The following is a 16620-nucleotide window of genomic DNA, read 5'->3' as shown; positions in this document are numbered from 1 at the left end:
GTGTGTGTGTGAGAGAGACTGGTTTCTGCGGAGGGAAGAGTTGATGGTTCATTTCCCCACTGGGGGGATTTATGTAACTGGTGCTGGGACCCGTGAACGATGCACTGTCTGTCCCGCAGAGCACTGGGCCCCTCTGGGCACCGAGCTTGGCTGGTGGCTGGAGCTGGCTTGGGCTATGTTGTTGCCGGGCCACTCTGGACATGGCGCTGTGCTGGTGGCTGGGGCCGGCGTGGGCTGTGCTGGCTGTGGGCCACTCTGAGCTGGCTGGCGGCTGGGACACTGTTTGCATCTGGCAAGTGGGCAGGACTCCACATGCTGCGGTTTGAGTCCACAAAGGTTCAAAGGTTGATTTATTGTCACATACACCTAAATGTAGTGAAATTCCTTTTGCCAATGCAGCACATAAAAAAGAATACAAACATAACAATAATAAATAGCTTTAACATAAAAACATCCCCCCGCAATGGTTCCCATTATGGGGGAAGGCACAGAGTCCAGTCCCATCCCCAATGTCCACCCATAGTCGGGCCAATTGAGGCCTCCACAGTTGCCTCTACGGAGGCCCGATGTTCCAGGCCGTCCTCGCTGGGTGATGTTCCGGCGTCGGGAGAATCCTCTCAGCGGCTTGGGAACCCTGGAACGGCCGCCTCCCTACTCGAGACCGTGGCTTCCGGAGCCGACAAGCCCGCGCCGAATAGAGCTCAACTGGCGATCTCGTCGAGAGATCCCAGGCTCCCGATGGAAAGTTCAGCGCCGCCGCCCGCAGCCGCTCCTCAGACCCGCAGCTCCGCAACGGACCCAGCTCACCGGAGTTCCAGCTCAGCGACCCAGGCAAGGCACCGCCCGCCCCGCAATGGCGCTCCAGCGCTGCACCGCCGTCCTCAGACCCGCAGCTCCGCCGCCGCCGATGCCGGTGCCGCCGCCGCCGGTGCCGCTGCCGAGGCTCCGGGCGGTCCCCTCGCTCCTCGGACCCGCAGCTCCACAGCCGCCGCCGCCGATGCCGAGGCTCCAGGCGGTCCCCTCAGGAAATGCCGCTCCAGGCCCGCTGGTAGGCCGCGAGGACGGGTCGAAAGTGCAGCCCGGAGAAAAGCTGCATCTCCGACCAGGTAGGGACCCTGAAAATTAGTTTCCCCCTTCCCCCCCCCCCCCCTCCCCACACATAAAAAGCTAGAACTCCTTAAAAACAAAACACTAAACTAACTAAAAATAAGAAAAAAGAAATGAAAAACATTTTCAGCAGATCAGCACAAGAGTCCAGTAGGGGATGATGGCATGGTCACACACACACACTGATACAGACATACACACTGATACAGACACAGACACAGACACACACACACACACACACACACACACACACACAGACACACACACACACTGATGCAGACACACACACACACACACACTGATACAGACACACACACACACAGCACCCTGTGAAGTTAGAGTGCCAGAAACATGCGGTATTAGTCGATGACTATAAACGTTTTTGTTTAAGAAAGAACTGCAGATGCTGGAAAAATGCTGGAGAAACTCAGCGGGTGAGGCAGCATCTATGGAGAGAAGAACATAAACGGTTTTGTGTTCATTCAACTACAGTTGCTGTTTATTCCCCGAGGCTGCAGGGAAGAACAAATAACAAACGATGGGATGGGAGTAGCGTTGCCATCGTGGTCATTCTCGGTCTCATGACGGAGCCTGTATGGACGGTGCCGTGCATGAAGACCGGCTCAGGAACCTTCACTCTCCCCTCAGTCGAGTTAGATCTGTGAGAGCTGCTGGGCGGTTGTGGTGAGGAGATAAAAAACATAATACTCCGTGTGGCTCTGAGACCTTGCAGTAAAAAACATTTACTCTTAAACCCCTCACAGTACAGGCTTCGTAATTACTCGTTGCCCTCCCAACAGGATGACTTAGTCACACAGCACACAAACAAGTTCAAGTTCAAGTGAGTTTATTGTCATGTGTCCCTGTATAGGACAATGAAATCCTTGCTTTGCTTAAGCACACAGAAAATAGTAGGCATTTACTACAAAACAGATAAATGTGTCCATATACCATGATATAAATATATACACACATGAATAAATAAACTGGTAATGCAAATAACAGAAAGTGGTTGCTAATAATCAGAGTTTTGTCCGAGCCAGGTTTAATAGCCTGATGGCTGAGGGGAAGTAGCTATTCCTGAACCTGGTTGTTGCAGTCTTCAGGCTCCTGTACCTTCTACCTGAAGGTAGCAGGGAGATGAGTGTGTGGCCAGGATGGTGTGGGTCTTTGATGATACTGCCAGCCTTCTTGAGGCAGCGACTGCGATAAATCCCCTCGATGGAAGGAAGGTCAGAGCCGATGATGGACTGGGCAGTGTTTACTACTTTTTGTAGTCTTTTCCTCTCCAGGGCACTCAAATTGCCGAACCAAGCCACGATGCAACCGGTCAGCATGCTCTCGACTGTGCACCTGTAGAAGTTAGAGAGAGTCTTCCTTGACAATCCGACTCTCCGTAATCTTCTCAGGAAGTAGAGGCGCTGATGAGCTTTTTTGATAATTGCGTTAGTGTTCTCGGACCAGGAAAGATCTTCAGAGATGTGCACGCCCAGGAATTTGAAGTTCTTGACCCTTTCAACCATCGACCCGTTGATATAAATGGGGCTGTGGGTCCCCCTCCTACTCCTTCCAAAGTCCACAATCAGTTCCTTGGTTTTGCTGGTGTTGAGGGCCAGGTTATTGCGCTGGCACCATATGGACAGTTGCTCGATCTCTCTTCTGTACTCTGACTCATCCCCATCAGTGATACGCCCCACAATAGTGGTGTCGTCAGCGAACTTGATGATGGAGTTCGCACTGTGGTTCGCTACGCAGTCATGGGTATAGAGTGAGTACAGCAGGGGGCTGAGCACGCAGCCTTGAGGTGCTCACGTGCTGATTGTTATTGAGGCTGACACATTTCCACCAATACGAACAGACTGTGGTCTGTGGACGAGGAAGTCGAGGATCCAGTTGCAGAGGGATGCGCAGAGACCCAGTTCTGCGAGTTTGGTAACCAGTTTGGAGGGGATGATTGTGTTAAATGCCGAGCTGTAATCAATGAATAACAGCCTGACATATGAGTTTTTGTTGTCCAAGTGGTCCAGTGCGGAGTGGAGGGCCAGCGAGATCGCATCCACCGTTGATCTGTTGTGGCGGTACGCCAACTGCAGTGGGTCCAGGTTTTTGTCGATGTAGGAGTTGATTTGCTCCATGATCAACCTCTCAAAGCACTTCATCACCACCGTTAGTGCCACTGGTCGATAGTCATTGAGGCATGTCACCTTACTCTTCTTGGGCACCGACCAGTATAATTGATGCCCTTTTAAAGCAGGTGGGGACCTCAGACCTCAGAAGTGAGAGGTTGAAAATGTCCGTAAAAACTCCCGCCAGTTGGTCCGCACAGGTTTTTAGAACACGACCGGGTATACCATCAGGACCAGGTGCTTTTCGGGGGTTCACCCCTCTGAAGGATTTCCTGACATCGACCTCTGTGACTGAGACTGAAATGCCATCGCAGCGAATGAGGGATCGGGAAGGCACATCAGCATTCTCCCTGTCAAAGCGTGCGTAAAACGCATTGAGCTCGTCAGGGAATGATGTTACACTGGCATTCGAGCTGCCTCCTGGTTTTGCCTTGTAGGAGGTGATTGCATTCAGACCCTGCCACAGCTGCCGAACATCTGTCTCGTCTTCCAGTTTGGAGCAGAAGTCCCTTTTGGCCTTTTTGATGGCTTTACCAAGGTCGTATCTGGTCTTCATGTAGGCCACTGTATCATTGGAGGTGAATGCCCTGTGTCTGGACTTCAGGAGAGTGCGGATCTCAAAGTTCATCCAAGGTTTCTGATTGGGAAACACTCGGAAGGTTTTTGTAGGGATGCAGTCCTCCACACATTTCTTTATGATGTCTGTAACGACTGTGGCATATTCGTTCAAGTCCGTTGCCGAGTCCTTGAACATTGCCCAGTCTACAGACTCCAAACAGTCCTGGAGTTCTTCTGCCCCCCCCGACCAGCTCTGTGCTGTCCTCACTTCTGGGGGTGTGCTCTTTAATTGCTGCTTGTAGGCAGGAAGAAGCAGCACCGCGGTATGGTCGGACTTACCGAAGTGAGGGCGAGGGATAGAACGATAGGCATTCTTGATGGTGGTGTAGCAGTGGTCGAGGGTGTTAGGTCCTCTGGTGCAGCAGGAGACATGTTGGTGGAAGTTGGGGAGTGATTTCTTGAGGTTCGCCTTATTGAAGTCCCCAGCAATGGTGGTAAATGCCTCGGGGTAAGACGTCTGGTGTTTGTTGACCACGGCCTGCAGCTCCTCCAGTGCCAGACGGACGTCTGCCTGAGGTGGGATGTAGACCGCGGTCAGGATAACGGAGGTGAATTCTCTCGGGAGGTAGAAGGGACGGCAATTCACCGCCAGATGTTCGAGGAGTGGAGAGCAGGAGTTGGACAGGACTGCCACGTCGGAACACCACGCAGAGTTGACCATGAGGCAACCTGTCCATATCGACCAATAAACATTTAAAGATAGCGGAATCGGGATATGGGGAGAAGGCAGGAACGGGGTACTGATTGTGGATGATCAGCCATGATCACAGTGAATGGTGGTGCTGGCTTGAAGGGCCGAATGGCCTACTCCTGCACCTATTGTCTATTGACCAACATGCCCCATTAACACTAGTCCCACCTGCCTACATTTGGCCCATATCTCTAAACATTTCCTGTCTGTCTACTAATGACGTGTACAAGCACTCTGCAACAATTCTCTACATCTCATGATTTAAGACACGGCACCCGTTGACCACAGTGGATGCTGACAGTTTCACACATTAGTGCCGTGTTTGTCCAGTCACTCAGACGTCCATGGATCATGGAAGCTTCATCACATTATTCACCCTCCTCCTCCCACCTGATCACAAGGCACGAGTGCTGGCAGCCGGGACATTTAAATTCACATGGTTTAATTGGAATGTTAGTAAAATCTTGTTAATGGTAAACTTGAAACGAACAGAGGGAAGGACTGGAAAACTGGTCGACAACTGCAGGGAGAGAGGTGGTGACTCACGTTGTCAGAGACCATCTACTGAGAGATGTTTTCTGAAGTTTAACCCATTAAGGATTTGAGTATAGGAGCAGGGAGGTTCTACTGCAGTTGTACATGGTCTTGGTGAGACCACACCTGGAGTATTGCGTACAGTTTTGGTCTCCTAATCTGAAGAAAGACATTCTTGCCATAGAGGCAGTACAGAGAAGGTTCACCAGACTGATTCCTGGGATGTCAGGACTTTCATATGAAGAAAGACTGGATAGACTCGGTTTGTACTCGCTAGAATTTAGAAGATTGAGGGGGATCTTATAGAAACTTACAACATTCTTAAGGGGTTGGACAGGCTAGATGCAGGATGATTGTTCCCGATGTTGGGGAAGTCCAGAACAAGGGGTCACAGTTTGAAGATAAGGGGGAAATCTTTTAGGACCGAGATGAGGAAAACATTTTTCACACAGAGAGTGGTGAATCTCTGGAATTCTCTGCCACAGAAGGTAGTTGAGGCCAGTTCATTGGCTATATTTAAGAGGGAGTTAGATGTGGCCCTTGTGGCTAAAGGGATCAGGGGGCATGGAGAGAAGGCAGGTACAGGATACTGAGTTGGATGATCAGCCATGATCATATTGAATGGCGGTGCAGGCTCGAAGGGCCGAATGGCCTACTCCTGCACCTATTTTCTATGTTTCTATTACATCAGAAGTTGTAATAGTTGCACTTGCGTTACAGTCGTACAAGACATTGGTGAGCTCACATTTGAGTATTGTGTTCAGTTTTGGTCACCCTGCTATAGATGTCATTAAGATTTACGAGGATGTTGCCAGGACTTGAGGACCTGAACTATAGGGAGAGGTTGAGCAGGCTAGGACTCTAATCCTTGGAGCGCAGGAGGCTGAAGGGTGATGGGGGATAGACAGGGTGAATGCACAGACTCCTTTACCCAGGGTAACGGAATTATGAACCTGAGGGCATCGGTTATGAACCTGAGGGGCAACCTTTTCCACACAGAGGGTGGTGGGTGTATGGAACGAGCTGCCAGTGGAGGTATGTATGTGTAAGAAGGAACTGAAGATGCTAGTTTAAACTGAAGATAGACACACAAAGCTGGAGTAACTCAGTGGGACAGGCAGCATCTCTGGAGAGAAGGAATGGGTGACGTTTCGGGTCCAGACCCTTCAGACTGTTTCAGGAATGCAAGATATGCAAAAATGTAACAATGATAAAGGAAACAGTCCATTGTTAGCTGTTTGTTGGGTGAGAATGAGAAGCTGGTGTGACTTGGGTGAGGGATGGAGAGAAAGAGGGAATGCCGGGGCCACCTGAAGTGAGAGAAATCAATATTCATACCACTGGGCTGTAAGCTGGCCAAGCGGAGCCAGAGGAGGTCGTTGAGGCAGCAACTGTAACAGCATTTAAAAGACATCTGACAGGCGCATAGATAGAAAAGGTTTATAGGGATTTGGGCCAAACGCAGGCAAATGGGACTAACGTAGACGGGGCATGTTCTTGGTTTCTTGGTCCTCCAAAATATTCCAAATGGAATTTAAACTGGAGGTGGTGGAGGGAGGACTTAAGCCACCTTAAGTTGGTCGGTCTGAAAGAGATGGGCCGAAGGGCCCTGTAGTCCGGCCAAGTCTCCAGCTGTTGCTGCTTCCATTGCAGATGCGGTCATGTGAGCACAGGCTTGGGGCGGAACTCTTCCCCGCGGGGCTGCGGGTTCCGGCCGGACCGAGTCACCTGTCGCACCGCTGCCGGAAGTGGCTGCGGACCACAGCCTTGAGGAGCGAAAATGGCGCCGGTGGCGGGTGAGAGAATGGAGGAGAGAGAGAGAGTGGGGTGGATGGGGGCCGCTCTCTACCCGTGAGGGGGGGGCGCTCACTACACGTGAGGGGGGGGATGGGGGCCGCTCACTACACGTGAGGGGGGGGGGGATGGGGGCCGCTCTCTACCCGTGAGGGGGGGGCGCTCACTACCCGTGAGGGGGGGGATGGGGGCCGCTCACTACACGTGAGGGGGGGGGGATGGGGGCCGCTCTCTACACGTGAGGGGGGGGCGCTCTCTACCCGTGAGGGGGGGGGGGGATGGGGGCCGCTCTCTACCCGTGAGGGGGGGGGCGCTCTCTACCCGTGAGGGGGGGGGGATGGGGGCCGCTCTCTACACGTGAGGGGGGGGGGGGTGGGGGCCGCTCTCTACCCGTGGGGGGGGGGGGGGGGGATGGGGGCCGCTCTCTACACGTGAGGGGGGGGGGGGGATGGGGGCCGCTCTCTACACGTGAGGGGGGGGGGTGGGGGCCGCTCTCTACCCGTGAGGGGGGGGGGGGGGGATGGGGGCCGCTCTCTACACGTGAGGGGGGGGGGTGGGGGCCGCTCTCTACCCGTGAGGGGGGGGGGGGGGATGGGGGCCGCTCTCTACACGTGAGGGGGGGGGTGGGAGGCCGCTCTCTACCGTGAGGGGGGGGGGGGGGGATGGGGGCCGCTCTCTACCCGTGCGGGGGGGGGGGGGATGGGGGCCGCTCTCTACACGTGAGGGGGGGGGGGTGGGGGCCGCTCTCTACCCGTGAGGGGGGGGGGGGGGATGGGGCCGCTCTCTACACGTGAGGGGGGGGGGGGTGGGGGACCGCTCTCTACCCGTGAGGGGGTGGGGGGTGGATGGGGGCCGCTCTCTACACGTGAGGGGGGGGGGGTGGGGGCCGCTCACTACACGTGAGGGGGGGGGGGGGGGGATGGGGGCCGCTCTCTACCCGTGAGGGGGGGGGGGGATGGGGGGCCGCTCTCTACACGTGAGGGGGGGGGGGTGGGGGCCGCTCATCTACACGTGAGGGGGGGGGGGCGCTCACTACACGTGAGGGGGGGGGGGGTGGGGGCCGCCGCTCTCTACACGTGAGGGGGGGGGGAGTGGGGCCGCTCTCTACACGTGAGGGGGGCCGCTCACTACCCGTGAGGGGGGGGGGAGTGGGTGGATACGGGGGGAGAGACAAAAGCTGGAGGGGGGGGAGGAGTCGAGCACAAGCAGGGGGAGGGGCCGGGACTGGGCCCGGGATACGACCACGATGTTGTTTAACGGGAGAGTTGACGCCTCCCGCCGACATTAGAGGCTCCAGGACAAGGATCGGCGACATTTCCATCACAACTCCCGCAACTCCCTGGTCAACTCGACCCCCCCCCCCCTCAGCGGCCGCAGTGGATGCAGCACCTGCCCCTAGACCCCCCCCCCCCACTCTGTCCCTAGACCCCCCTCCTCACTCTGTCCCTAGACCCCCCCCCCACTCTGTCCCTAGACCCCCACCCCCCCACTCTGTCCCTAGACCCCCACCCCCCCACTCTGTCCCTAGACCCCCCCCTCACTCTGTCCCTAGACCCCCCCCCCACTCTGTCCCTAGACCCCCCCCCCACTCTGTCCCTAGACCACCCCCCCCACTCTGTCCCTAGACCCCCCCCCACTCTGTCCCTAGACCACCCCCCCACTCTGTCCCTAGACCCCCCCCCCACTCTGTCCCTAGAACCACCCCCCCACTCTGTCCCTAGACCCCCACCCCCCCACTCTGTCCATAGACCCCCCCCTCACTCTGTCCCTAGACCCCCCCCCCCACTCTGTCCCTAGACCCCCCCCCCCACTCTGTCCCTAGACACCCCCTCACTCTGTCCATAGACCCCACCCCCTCACTCTGTCCCTAGACCCCCCCCCACTCTGTCCCTAGACCCCCCCCCCACTCTGTCCCTAGACCACCCCCCCCACTCTGTCCATAGACCCCCCCTCACTCTGTCCCTAGACCCCCCCCCCCACTCTGTCCCTAGACCCCCCCCCACTCTGTCCCTAGACCACCCCCTCACTCTGTCCATAGACCCCACCCCCTCACTCTGTCCCTAGACCCCCCCCCCCCCCACTCTGTCCCTAGACCCCCCCCCCCACTCTGTCCCTAGACCACCCCCCCACTCTGTCCATAGACCCCCCCCTCACTCTGTCCCTAGACCCCCCCCCCACTCTGTCCCTAGACCCCCCCCCCACTCTGTCCCTAGACCACCCCCTCACTCTGTCCATAGACCCCACCCCCTCACTCTGTCCCTAGACCCCCCCCCCCACTCTGTCCCTAGACCCCCCCCCCACTCTGTCCCTAGACCACCCCCTCACTCTGTCCTAGACCCCACCCCCTCACTCTGTCCCTAGACCCCCCCCCCCACTCTGTCCCTAGACCCCCCCCCCCCCACTCTGTCCCTAGACCACCCCCTCACTCTGTCCATAGACCCCACCCCCTCACTCTGTCCCTAGACCCCCCCCCCCACTCTGTCCCTAGACCCCCCCCCCCCACTCTGTCCCTAGACCCCCCCCCCACTCTGTCCCTAGACCACCCCCTCACTCTGTCCATAGACCCCACCCCCTCACTCTGTCCCTAGACCCCCCCCCTCACTCTGTCCCTAGACCACCCCCTCACTCTGTCCATAGACCACCCCCCCCTCACTCTGTCCCTAGACCCCCCCCCCCCTCACTCTGCCCCTAGACCCCCCCCCCCTCACTCTGTCCCTAGACCCCCCCCTCACTCTGTCCCTAGACCCCCCCCCTCACTCTGTCCCTAGACCACCCCCCACTCTGTCCCTAGACCACCCCCCTCACTCTGTCCCTAGACCCCCCCCCCCCTCACTCTGTCCCTAGACCCCCCCCCCCAATCCACTCTGTCCCTCGTCAAGTCACATTTATTTATATAGCACATTTAAAAAACAACTCGTTGGCCAAAGTTAATAAAGTTAATAAAGTTTAATCTAATCGAAAGTGCTTTACATTTGTATAAGAATAGTATAAACAAACAAACTATTAAAGAAGGAACTGCAGATGCTGCAAAATCGAAGGAAGACAAAAGTGCTGGAGAAACTCAGCGGGTGCAGCAGCATCTATAGGAAATCTATTTCCTTCGCTCCATAGATGCTGCTGCACCCGCTGAGTTTCTCCAGCACTTATCTACCTAACAAACAAACTACATACATATAGCCCTTGCTCAGAGGACGTCAAGAAAGGCTTGGGAGTACAGATGGGTTTTTAGTCTCGACTTAAAGGAGTCGATGGAGGGGGCAGTTCTGATGGGAAGAGGGATGCTGTTCCACAGTCTAGGAGCTGCAACCGCAAAGGCGCGGTCCCTAGACCCCCCCCCCCCCCCCCCCCCCCCCCCCCCCCCCCCGCTCTGTCCAGGGGGGGCCCCCGCATTCCTTCCAGGGAGACACAGGTTCACGTCTTCCTCCACTAACCTCATCTACTGCATTCCCCATGTGCCCTCCTGACCAAGCGCTGCCAACGCCGGCTGCTTCTCCCCTTTTCTACCCATTTCAATTCCCCTTCCCATTCCCACATTGATCTTTCTGTCCTGGGCCTCCCCTACTTCCATCAATATCGCACCTCAGGCTTTACATTTCACTCTCCTTGTCTGACGCCCTTTTGTCTCCTTTTCACCAACTGTCTTTTATCATTTCCTCCACACATCTACTAATCCCCCACACTCAACTGCGTCCACGTATATCACTCCCCATACCTTAGTCCCACCCCCACCTCTCTCTTCCGGTATTCTCCCTCCCACTGCATCAGTCTGAAGTTGGGTCCTGATCTGAAACATCCCCTGTCTGTTCCCTCCACAGATGCTGCCTGATCCACGGAGTTCCTCCAGCGCATTGTGTTCCACGGTGAGGTGGCCTTCACTGGCCAAAAGCGTTTCCCCTCCCTCCGTCCCCCGCATCGTGCCGACCCCTCGCCCTGCCCCGCGGTGACCCCTGACCCCGCTGTGACCCATGGCTCCCCCTGCAGCGACCCCTCGCCCCGCCCCGTGGTGAACCAAACAGCTCAGCTGCCAAACCCTCGCCGCTTCTCTCTCCCTGACCCTCACCCAGTGCTCCTCTCCCCCCCGCACATCCTTTGACCGGGTGCCGCTGTGTTGCAGCTACCGCTGACCGCTGGGAATGATCGGCCATGGGCCGCAGTGAGTCACCAGTAGACGCGCCCGCTGACGGGTCGCGGCAGGGCCGGGCAGCGGGCAGCCGTGAGTCGCCGGCTCGGGACCGGGGTCACGGGGTGAAGCGGAGGCACAGTACGTCGGCTGAGGACGGGTGTAGGCACAAGAAACGGAGCCGCTCCTCCAAGAGGAAGAAGGAGAAGGAGAAGGAGAGGAGGAGGAAGAAGAAATCCAAGAAGGAGAAGAAGCGGAGAAAGGTGGAGAGTGAGGGAGGATCGGAGGCGGCGACGGAGACCCCCCTGAGTGAGGTGGTGGCCGGACCCCCAGAGGAGCTGAGGGAGCGGCCAGAGGAATCGGGCACAGGTAACCAACCGCCCCACGCCCCACACACCCATCTCCCCGTATCCCCCCCCCCCTCCCCTCGCTGGGGCAAAGCCGGCCTCCCGCAACTCATTCCCCCCCCCCCCCAACTCATCCTCCCCCACCCCCGCGCACCCCTTGCCCTCAGTCTCCCCCACTGACATTCCCTTCACTTGTCCAACACCATCCCCCCACGACAAGCTCCGTTCATGCTCATCCCTCTGCTTTATCCACAAACGGCGCCTGAAGCACTGGCCCCTCCCCACTGGCCCCTCCCCCACTGGCCCCTCCCCCACTGGCCCCTGCCCCACTGGACCCTCCCCCACCCTGATGGCCGCTGGCCCCTCCCCCCAGACCCACTGGCCCCTCCCCCACCCTGCTGGCCCCTCCCCCACAGGCCCCACCCCACAGACCCCTCCCCCACTAGCCCCACCCAATCCTGCTGGCCCCTCCCCCACCCCGATGGCCCCGTGGCACGGTGACTGACCCTCACGCTGGTTCGTTGCCACAGATGAGCAGAGGGCCCGGATCCAGGCCATGCGGCCCATGACCAAGGAGGAGTGGGATGCCAGGCAGAGCATCATTCGTCGGGTGGTGGATCCAGAGACGGGCAGAGAGAGGTAACGGCGTGAACTCTCCGTGGTTCTCCTCTTTGGTAAAGGACTTGGCTACTGCCGGGGGCAAAGCTTGTTTACTCTGGAAGAGTTTGCCCCAAGCAGTTGATAATGTCCAAGCTCGTAGGGAGGGGCAGGACTGAATGTTAAACCCCTCCTTCCCTCGAGTCCAGTGCTGGTGGGGGTGGTTCCTGGCTAACACGGTGTATGGAGATCACCCCAGCAGGGAGCGTCTCGCTGGGCACGCTGGCAACACTGGGCACGCTGGCAACACTGGGCACGCTGGCAGCACTGGGCATGCTGGCAATACTGGGCACGCTGGCAACACTGGGCAACCTGGCAACACTGGGCAACCTGGCAACACTGGGCACGCTGACAGCACTGGGCACGCTGGCAACACTGGGCAACCTGGCAACACTGGGCACGCTGACAGCACTGGGCACGCTGGCAACACTGGGCACGCTGGCAACACTGGGCACGCTGGCAACACGGCACGCTGGCAACACTGGGCACGCTGGCAATACTGGGCACGCTGGCAACACTGGGCAACCTGGCAACACTGGGCACGCTGGCAACACTGGGCACGCTGGCAACACTGGGCACGCTGGCAACACTGGGCACGCTGGCAACACTGGGCTACACTGGGCCCGCTGCCTCCAGAAACCTGCCACAGGCTGTCATGAGCTGGGAAACGTGAACGGCTCGATGAGCGACTCTACTGACCTCTGCAACTTGAAATAATTTGTCTGTGACAAACACAGCAAGCAATGAGGACATTACAGGGCAAACATTTATAGTTTAACCAGCTTTCCTGCTGTAGCTTCATTTAAAAATATCTTTAGCTAAAGAGAATAGTGGGGAAGTTCAGATTAATTGTACATTCACTGATTCCAAGGTCCTTTGTTCTTTGAAGATGAGAAATCATGAGCTGAGGATGAGACACTCGTGCGGGGACCAGAACTAACCAAGTGAAGTGTCCCTGAGCTTGGCTGCTGCTGCCACTTGGTGGCAGTGTTGCTCCGCTCCGCTCCTTGGTCTGTGAGAGATCGAGCCTAGTCTGGGAAACCAGGAGTCGAGACTAAGCGGAGGTTGGGCGATCGTTTCGCCGAACACCTCCGCTCAGTCCGCAATAACCTACCTGAACTCCCGGTGGCTCAGCACTTCAACTCCCCCTCCCATTCCCAATCCGACCTCTCTGTCCTGGGTCTCCTCCATTGCCAGAGTGAGCAACAGCGGAAATTGGAGGAACAGCACCTCATATTCCGTCTGGGGACCTTGCGTCCGGATGGCATTAACATTGAATTCTCCCAATTTTGCTAGCCCTTGCTGTCTCCTCCCCTTCCTTAACCCTCTAGCTGTCTCCTCCCACCCTCCCATCCGCCCGCCCTCGGGCTCCTCCTCCTCCTCCCCTTTTCCTTCCTTCTCCCCCCCACCCCCCATCAGTCTGAAGAAGGGTTTCGGCCCGAAACGTCGCCTATTTCCTTCGCTCCATAGATGCTGCTGCACCCGCTGAGTTTCTCCAGCAATTTTGTGTACCGTCACACAAAGCAGTTTGTTTCCCCCCCTCCCTCTCACTGTGGGCGTCTGCCACACTGCAGCCAGGTCTGTGTTCACAGCGCCAGTCCATGCCCTTGCCCAGTGTGGTCACCACACCAGACTGAGCTATGCAGTAACGCGCGCAGACTGTGGGCTCATCCTGGTCTGGCAGTGCCCCTCCACCTGTCTCAGCAGATGGGGGTCATTCCAGGCTCTCCCCCCCCCCCCTCCCCCAGGACAGAGATTCCCATTGAGGTTGGGCGGTCAGCCTGACCTCCGGACGGCCAGAGCGGTGGGAACGGCACCAAGTCTAAGGGAATGAGTACGTTACAGACCTGGCGGGGCAGGTTACTGGTGCATTTACCACATTGGTGTCCAGCCCACCCTCAGCTGGTGGGATGTTGGGGCATTGTGAATGGTCCAACGATACAGCCACTGAGGACATTTACTGGAGCAGCCTCTACATGGTCAGATCAAGCTCCCTTTGATAGCTCAACATTTGTCATTCTGTACTTTTGAATAAATAATTAAAAATGACAAAAGATGGTAACTGATTTGTATAATTTATTGCAGGCTCATTAAAGGTGACGGTGAAATTCTGGAAGAAATTGTGACCAAAGACAGAAACAAAGAAATAAATAAGGTAAAATAAAAGGCTTCATTTGAGGGGTTGATGCTGGCTCTGCAGGGTCAGTGTCCAGTTAGCATTGGCAGAACATCCACACCAACTCTCCCCAAGTCCTGACTCGGACCATCATGACCACGTGAGTTTCTTATCCTGTGCCTGCGGCTGGAATGGGATCATTCCACAATAACTCAGTCAAACAGCCTGCAGCACAGGCAGGCAGGCAGGAGACCACTCTGCTCCAAGTGCCTGCTGGGCCTTTAACTCTTCCCAACCTGTTGAGTTGTCTCTCCCAGTTACCTTCGTGGATAGAAACATCCTATCAGTGGAGGGGGCATGCAGACGTTCCTATTTAGCTGAGTTTGTTTTTGGCCAGGAGGTCCTGACGTTGAGAGTTCCCCACCTCCAACAGGATCCGACCACTGGCCACGTCTTCCCATCTCCTCCCCTATCTGCTTTCCGCAGAGACCGTTCCCTCTGTAATCCCTGGTCAATTCCCACCCAAACCGCCCCCTCCCCAGGTACTTTCCCTTGCAACCGCAGGAGATGCTACTCTTGTTGCTTTACCACCCCCCTCGACTCCAAGCAGTCTTTCCAGGTGAGGCAGAAGTTCACCTGCACCTCCTCCAACCTCATCTACTGCATCCACTGTTCCAGGTGTCAACTTCTCTACATCGGTGAGACCAAGCGCAGGCTTGGCGATCGCTTCGCCCAACACCTCCGCTCAGTTCGCAATAACCAGCCTGATCTCCCAGTGGCTCAGCACTTCAACTCCCCCTCCAATTCCCAATCCGACCTTTCTGTCCTGGGCCTCCTCCATGGCCAGAGTGAGGCCCACCGCAAATTGGAGGAGCAGCACCTCATATTCCGCTTGGGTAGTTTACACCCCAGCGGTATGAACAATTACCTCTCTAATTTCAGGTAGTCCCTGCTTTCTCCCTCCTTCCCCTCCCCTTCCCAGCTCTCCCACAGTCCACTGTCTCTGCCTCTTCCTTTCTTTTTACCGCTCCCCCCCGGACATCAGTCTGAAGAAGGATCTCAGCCAGAAACGTTGCCTATTCCTTCGCTCCATAGATGTTGCCTCACCCGCTTAGTTTCTCCAGTATTTTTTGTCTACCTTCAATTTTTCCAGCATCTGAAGTTCTTTCTTAAACCTCCTACCCAGTTCTCTATACACATTGCAGAACCTCCTTACCCACGTTATTTGTGCCTGCATGCACAACTACCGGCTGCTCACCTTCCCTATCGATGTTCCTCCCCCCTCCCCATCGAATCTCGTCACCACGTCCCCTGGTTAAGTTTCTCCCACTGGAGGGATCCAGGCCGTTTCGCTCGCTCCGGAGTTTTTATTTCAGTAGGATCACCCCTCGTTCTTCATAGCTGCAGCGGGTAGGTGTGATGTAATTGACCCAAGTGTAGGTGTGATCTGTTTAATGTTGTGCCCTGAGATTCCCCTTCACCAGGGGCCCAGACTTTCCCACTTTCATACAGTTGCCACCTTTCACCCACTCACTCATCACCAAAGTGCCTGTGTTGGTGTCGATGGGTGAAGGGTTTGTTTCGAGCTACTAGCTTTGTTAAGGGATGGGCAAGAAGATGTGTCGGAACCAAAGGTGGCATTAGGATGGATTCCTCATTTTGACCGGCATGTACACGATGGGCTGAATGGCCTCTGACTTTAGACTGAAATAATGAGCGAGTGTAAGAAACTGGCGGCCGCAGGGAGACGTGACCACTGTGTACGGCAACCCACACTGACCGGCTGAGTTGCTCATGGGCTCATGAAGGTGTGAGTGTTAGAGGTCTCTGCTGGTGAAGGTGTGAGTGTTAGAGGTCTCTGCTGGTGTGAATGTAAGAGGGGTTCTGCTACGAGGCTCACTGTATCTCATTGTTTTACAGCACAAGACGATGGGGGATGGATTCACTTTCCAGGTGAGAATGGGCCTGCACAAAGGTGACAGGAGATGAAATCCTGTGGCATTATCGGAGGTTTCAAATCAACATGGGCTGAGTATTGGAATGTTATTTGAGACTGGCGCGTCATTAGTTTGCAATAAATTGTACAGCAGTTGCCGTGTTGTTGTTTGTGTTGCGGCCTCCGGGAGATGCTGGAATCAGTCACTGAAAGTTAACGTGAGGAGCCGGACTCCTGCCTGGAATCCAAGGTTTAGAGGACAGTGGGGATTTACCTGTGACCCCAGGCTGAGGACAAATCTCCTTCCCGTTGTTACAGGATGTCCTCTATCAGGCACAGCTACACACTAGTACCCGGTGTTGAGGGTCAGGTGCTTGAGTTTATGCTTGCACACTCTGCGTGTTGGTGGGGGTGGTTTTTAGATCGGGAGCCGTGGGTAACATTGATAACAGATCCAGGCTGGCGGTTCATAGGTCAGCAGTGGTGATGTTTGTGTTGCAGCTGAGCAGAGTATCCTGTCACTGGAGAGGGTCGGGGGCAAGGAGGGTGGGACAGGGGCAAGGAGGATGGGGCA

General features: G+C 56.3%; 1 protein-coding gene across 2 annotated transcripts; it reads left to right on the top strand.

Moving 5' to 3' along the window:
• The first annotated feature begins 6757 nt into the window (after window positions 1-6757).
• Window positions 6758-16202, top strand: arl6ip4 (ADP ribosylation factor like GTPase 6 interacting protein 4). Of its 2 annotated transcripts, XM_033043909.1 has the most exons (6): window positions 6758-6872; window positions 10686-10730; window positions 10985-11359; window positions 11868-11976; window positions 14080-14149; window positions 16031-16202. In XM_033043909.1, exons 3-6 carry the CDS (start codon window positions 11014-11016, stop codon window positions 16097-16099), a joined length of 594 nt encoding a protein of 197 aa, XP_032899800.1. In that variant the 5' UTR covers window positions 6758-6872; window positions 10686-10730; window positions 10985-11013; the 3' UTR covers window positions 16100-16202. The 2 variants fall into 2 exon arrangements, with proteins under 2 accessions (XP_032899800.1, XP_032899801.1); XM_033043910.1 differs by having other exon boundaries at window positions 6763-6872; window positions 10686-11359.
• The last annotated feature ends 418 nt before the right edge of the window (window positions 16203-16620 follow it).

This window comes from Amblyraja radiata, chromosome 25 (assembly GCF_010909765.2).
Source record: "Amblyraja radiata isolate CabotCenter1 chromosome 25, sAmbRad1.1.pri, whole genome shotgun sequence".
Lineage (NCBI taxonomy): Eukaryota > Metazoa > Chordata > Chondrichthyes > Rajiformes > Rajidae > Amblyraja > Amblyraja radiata.
This window is presented reverse-complemented; position numbering and strand designations above follow the sequence as displayed.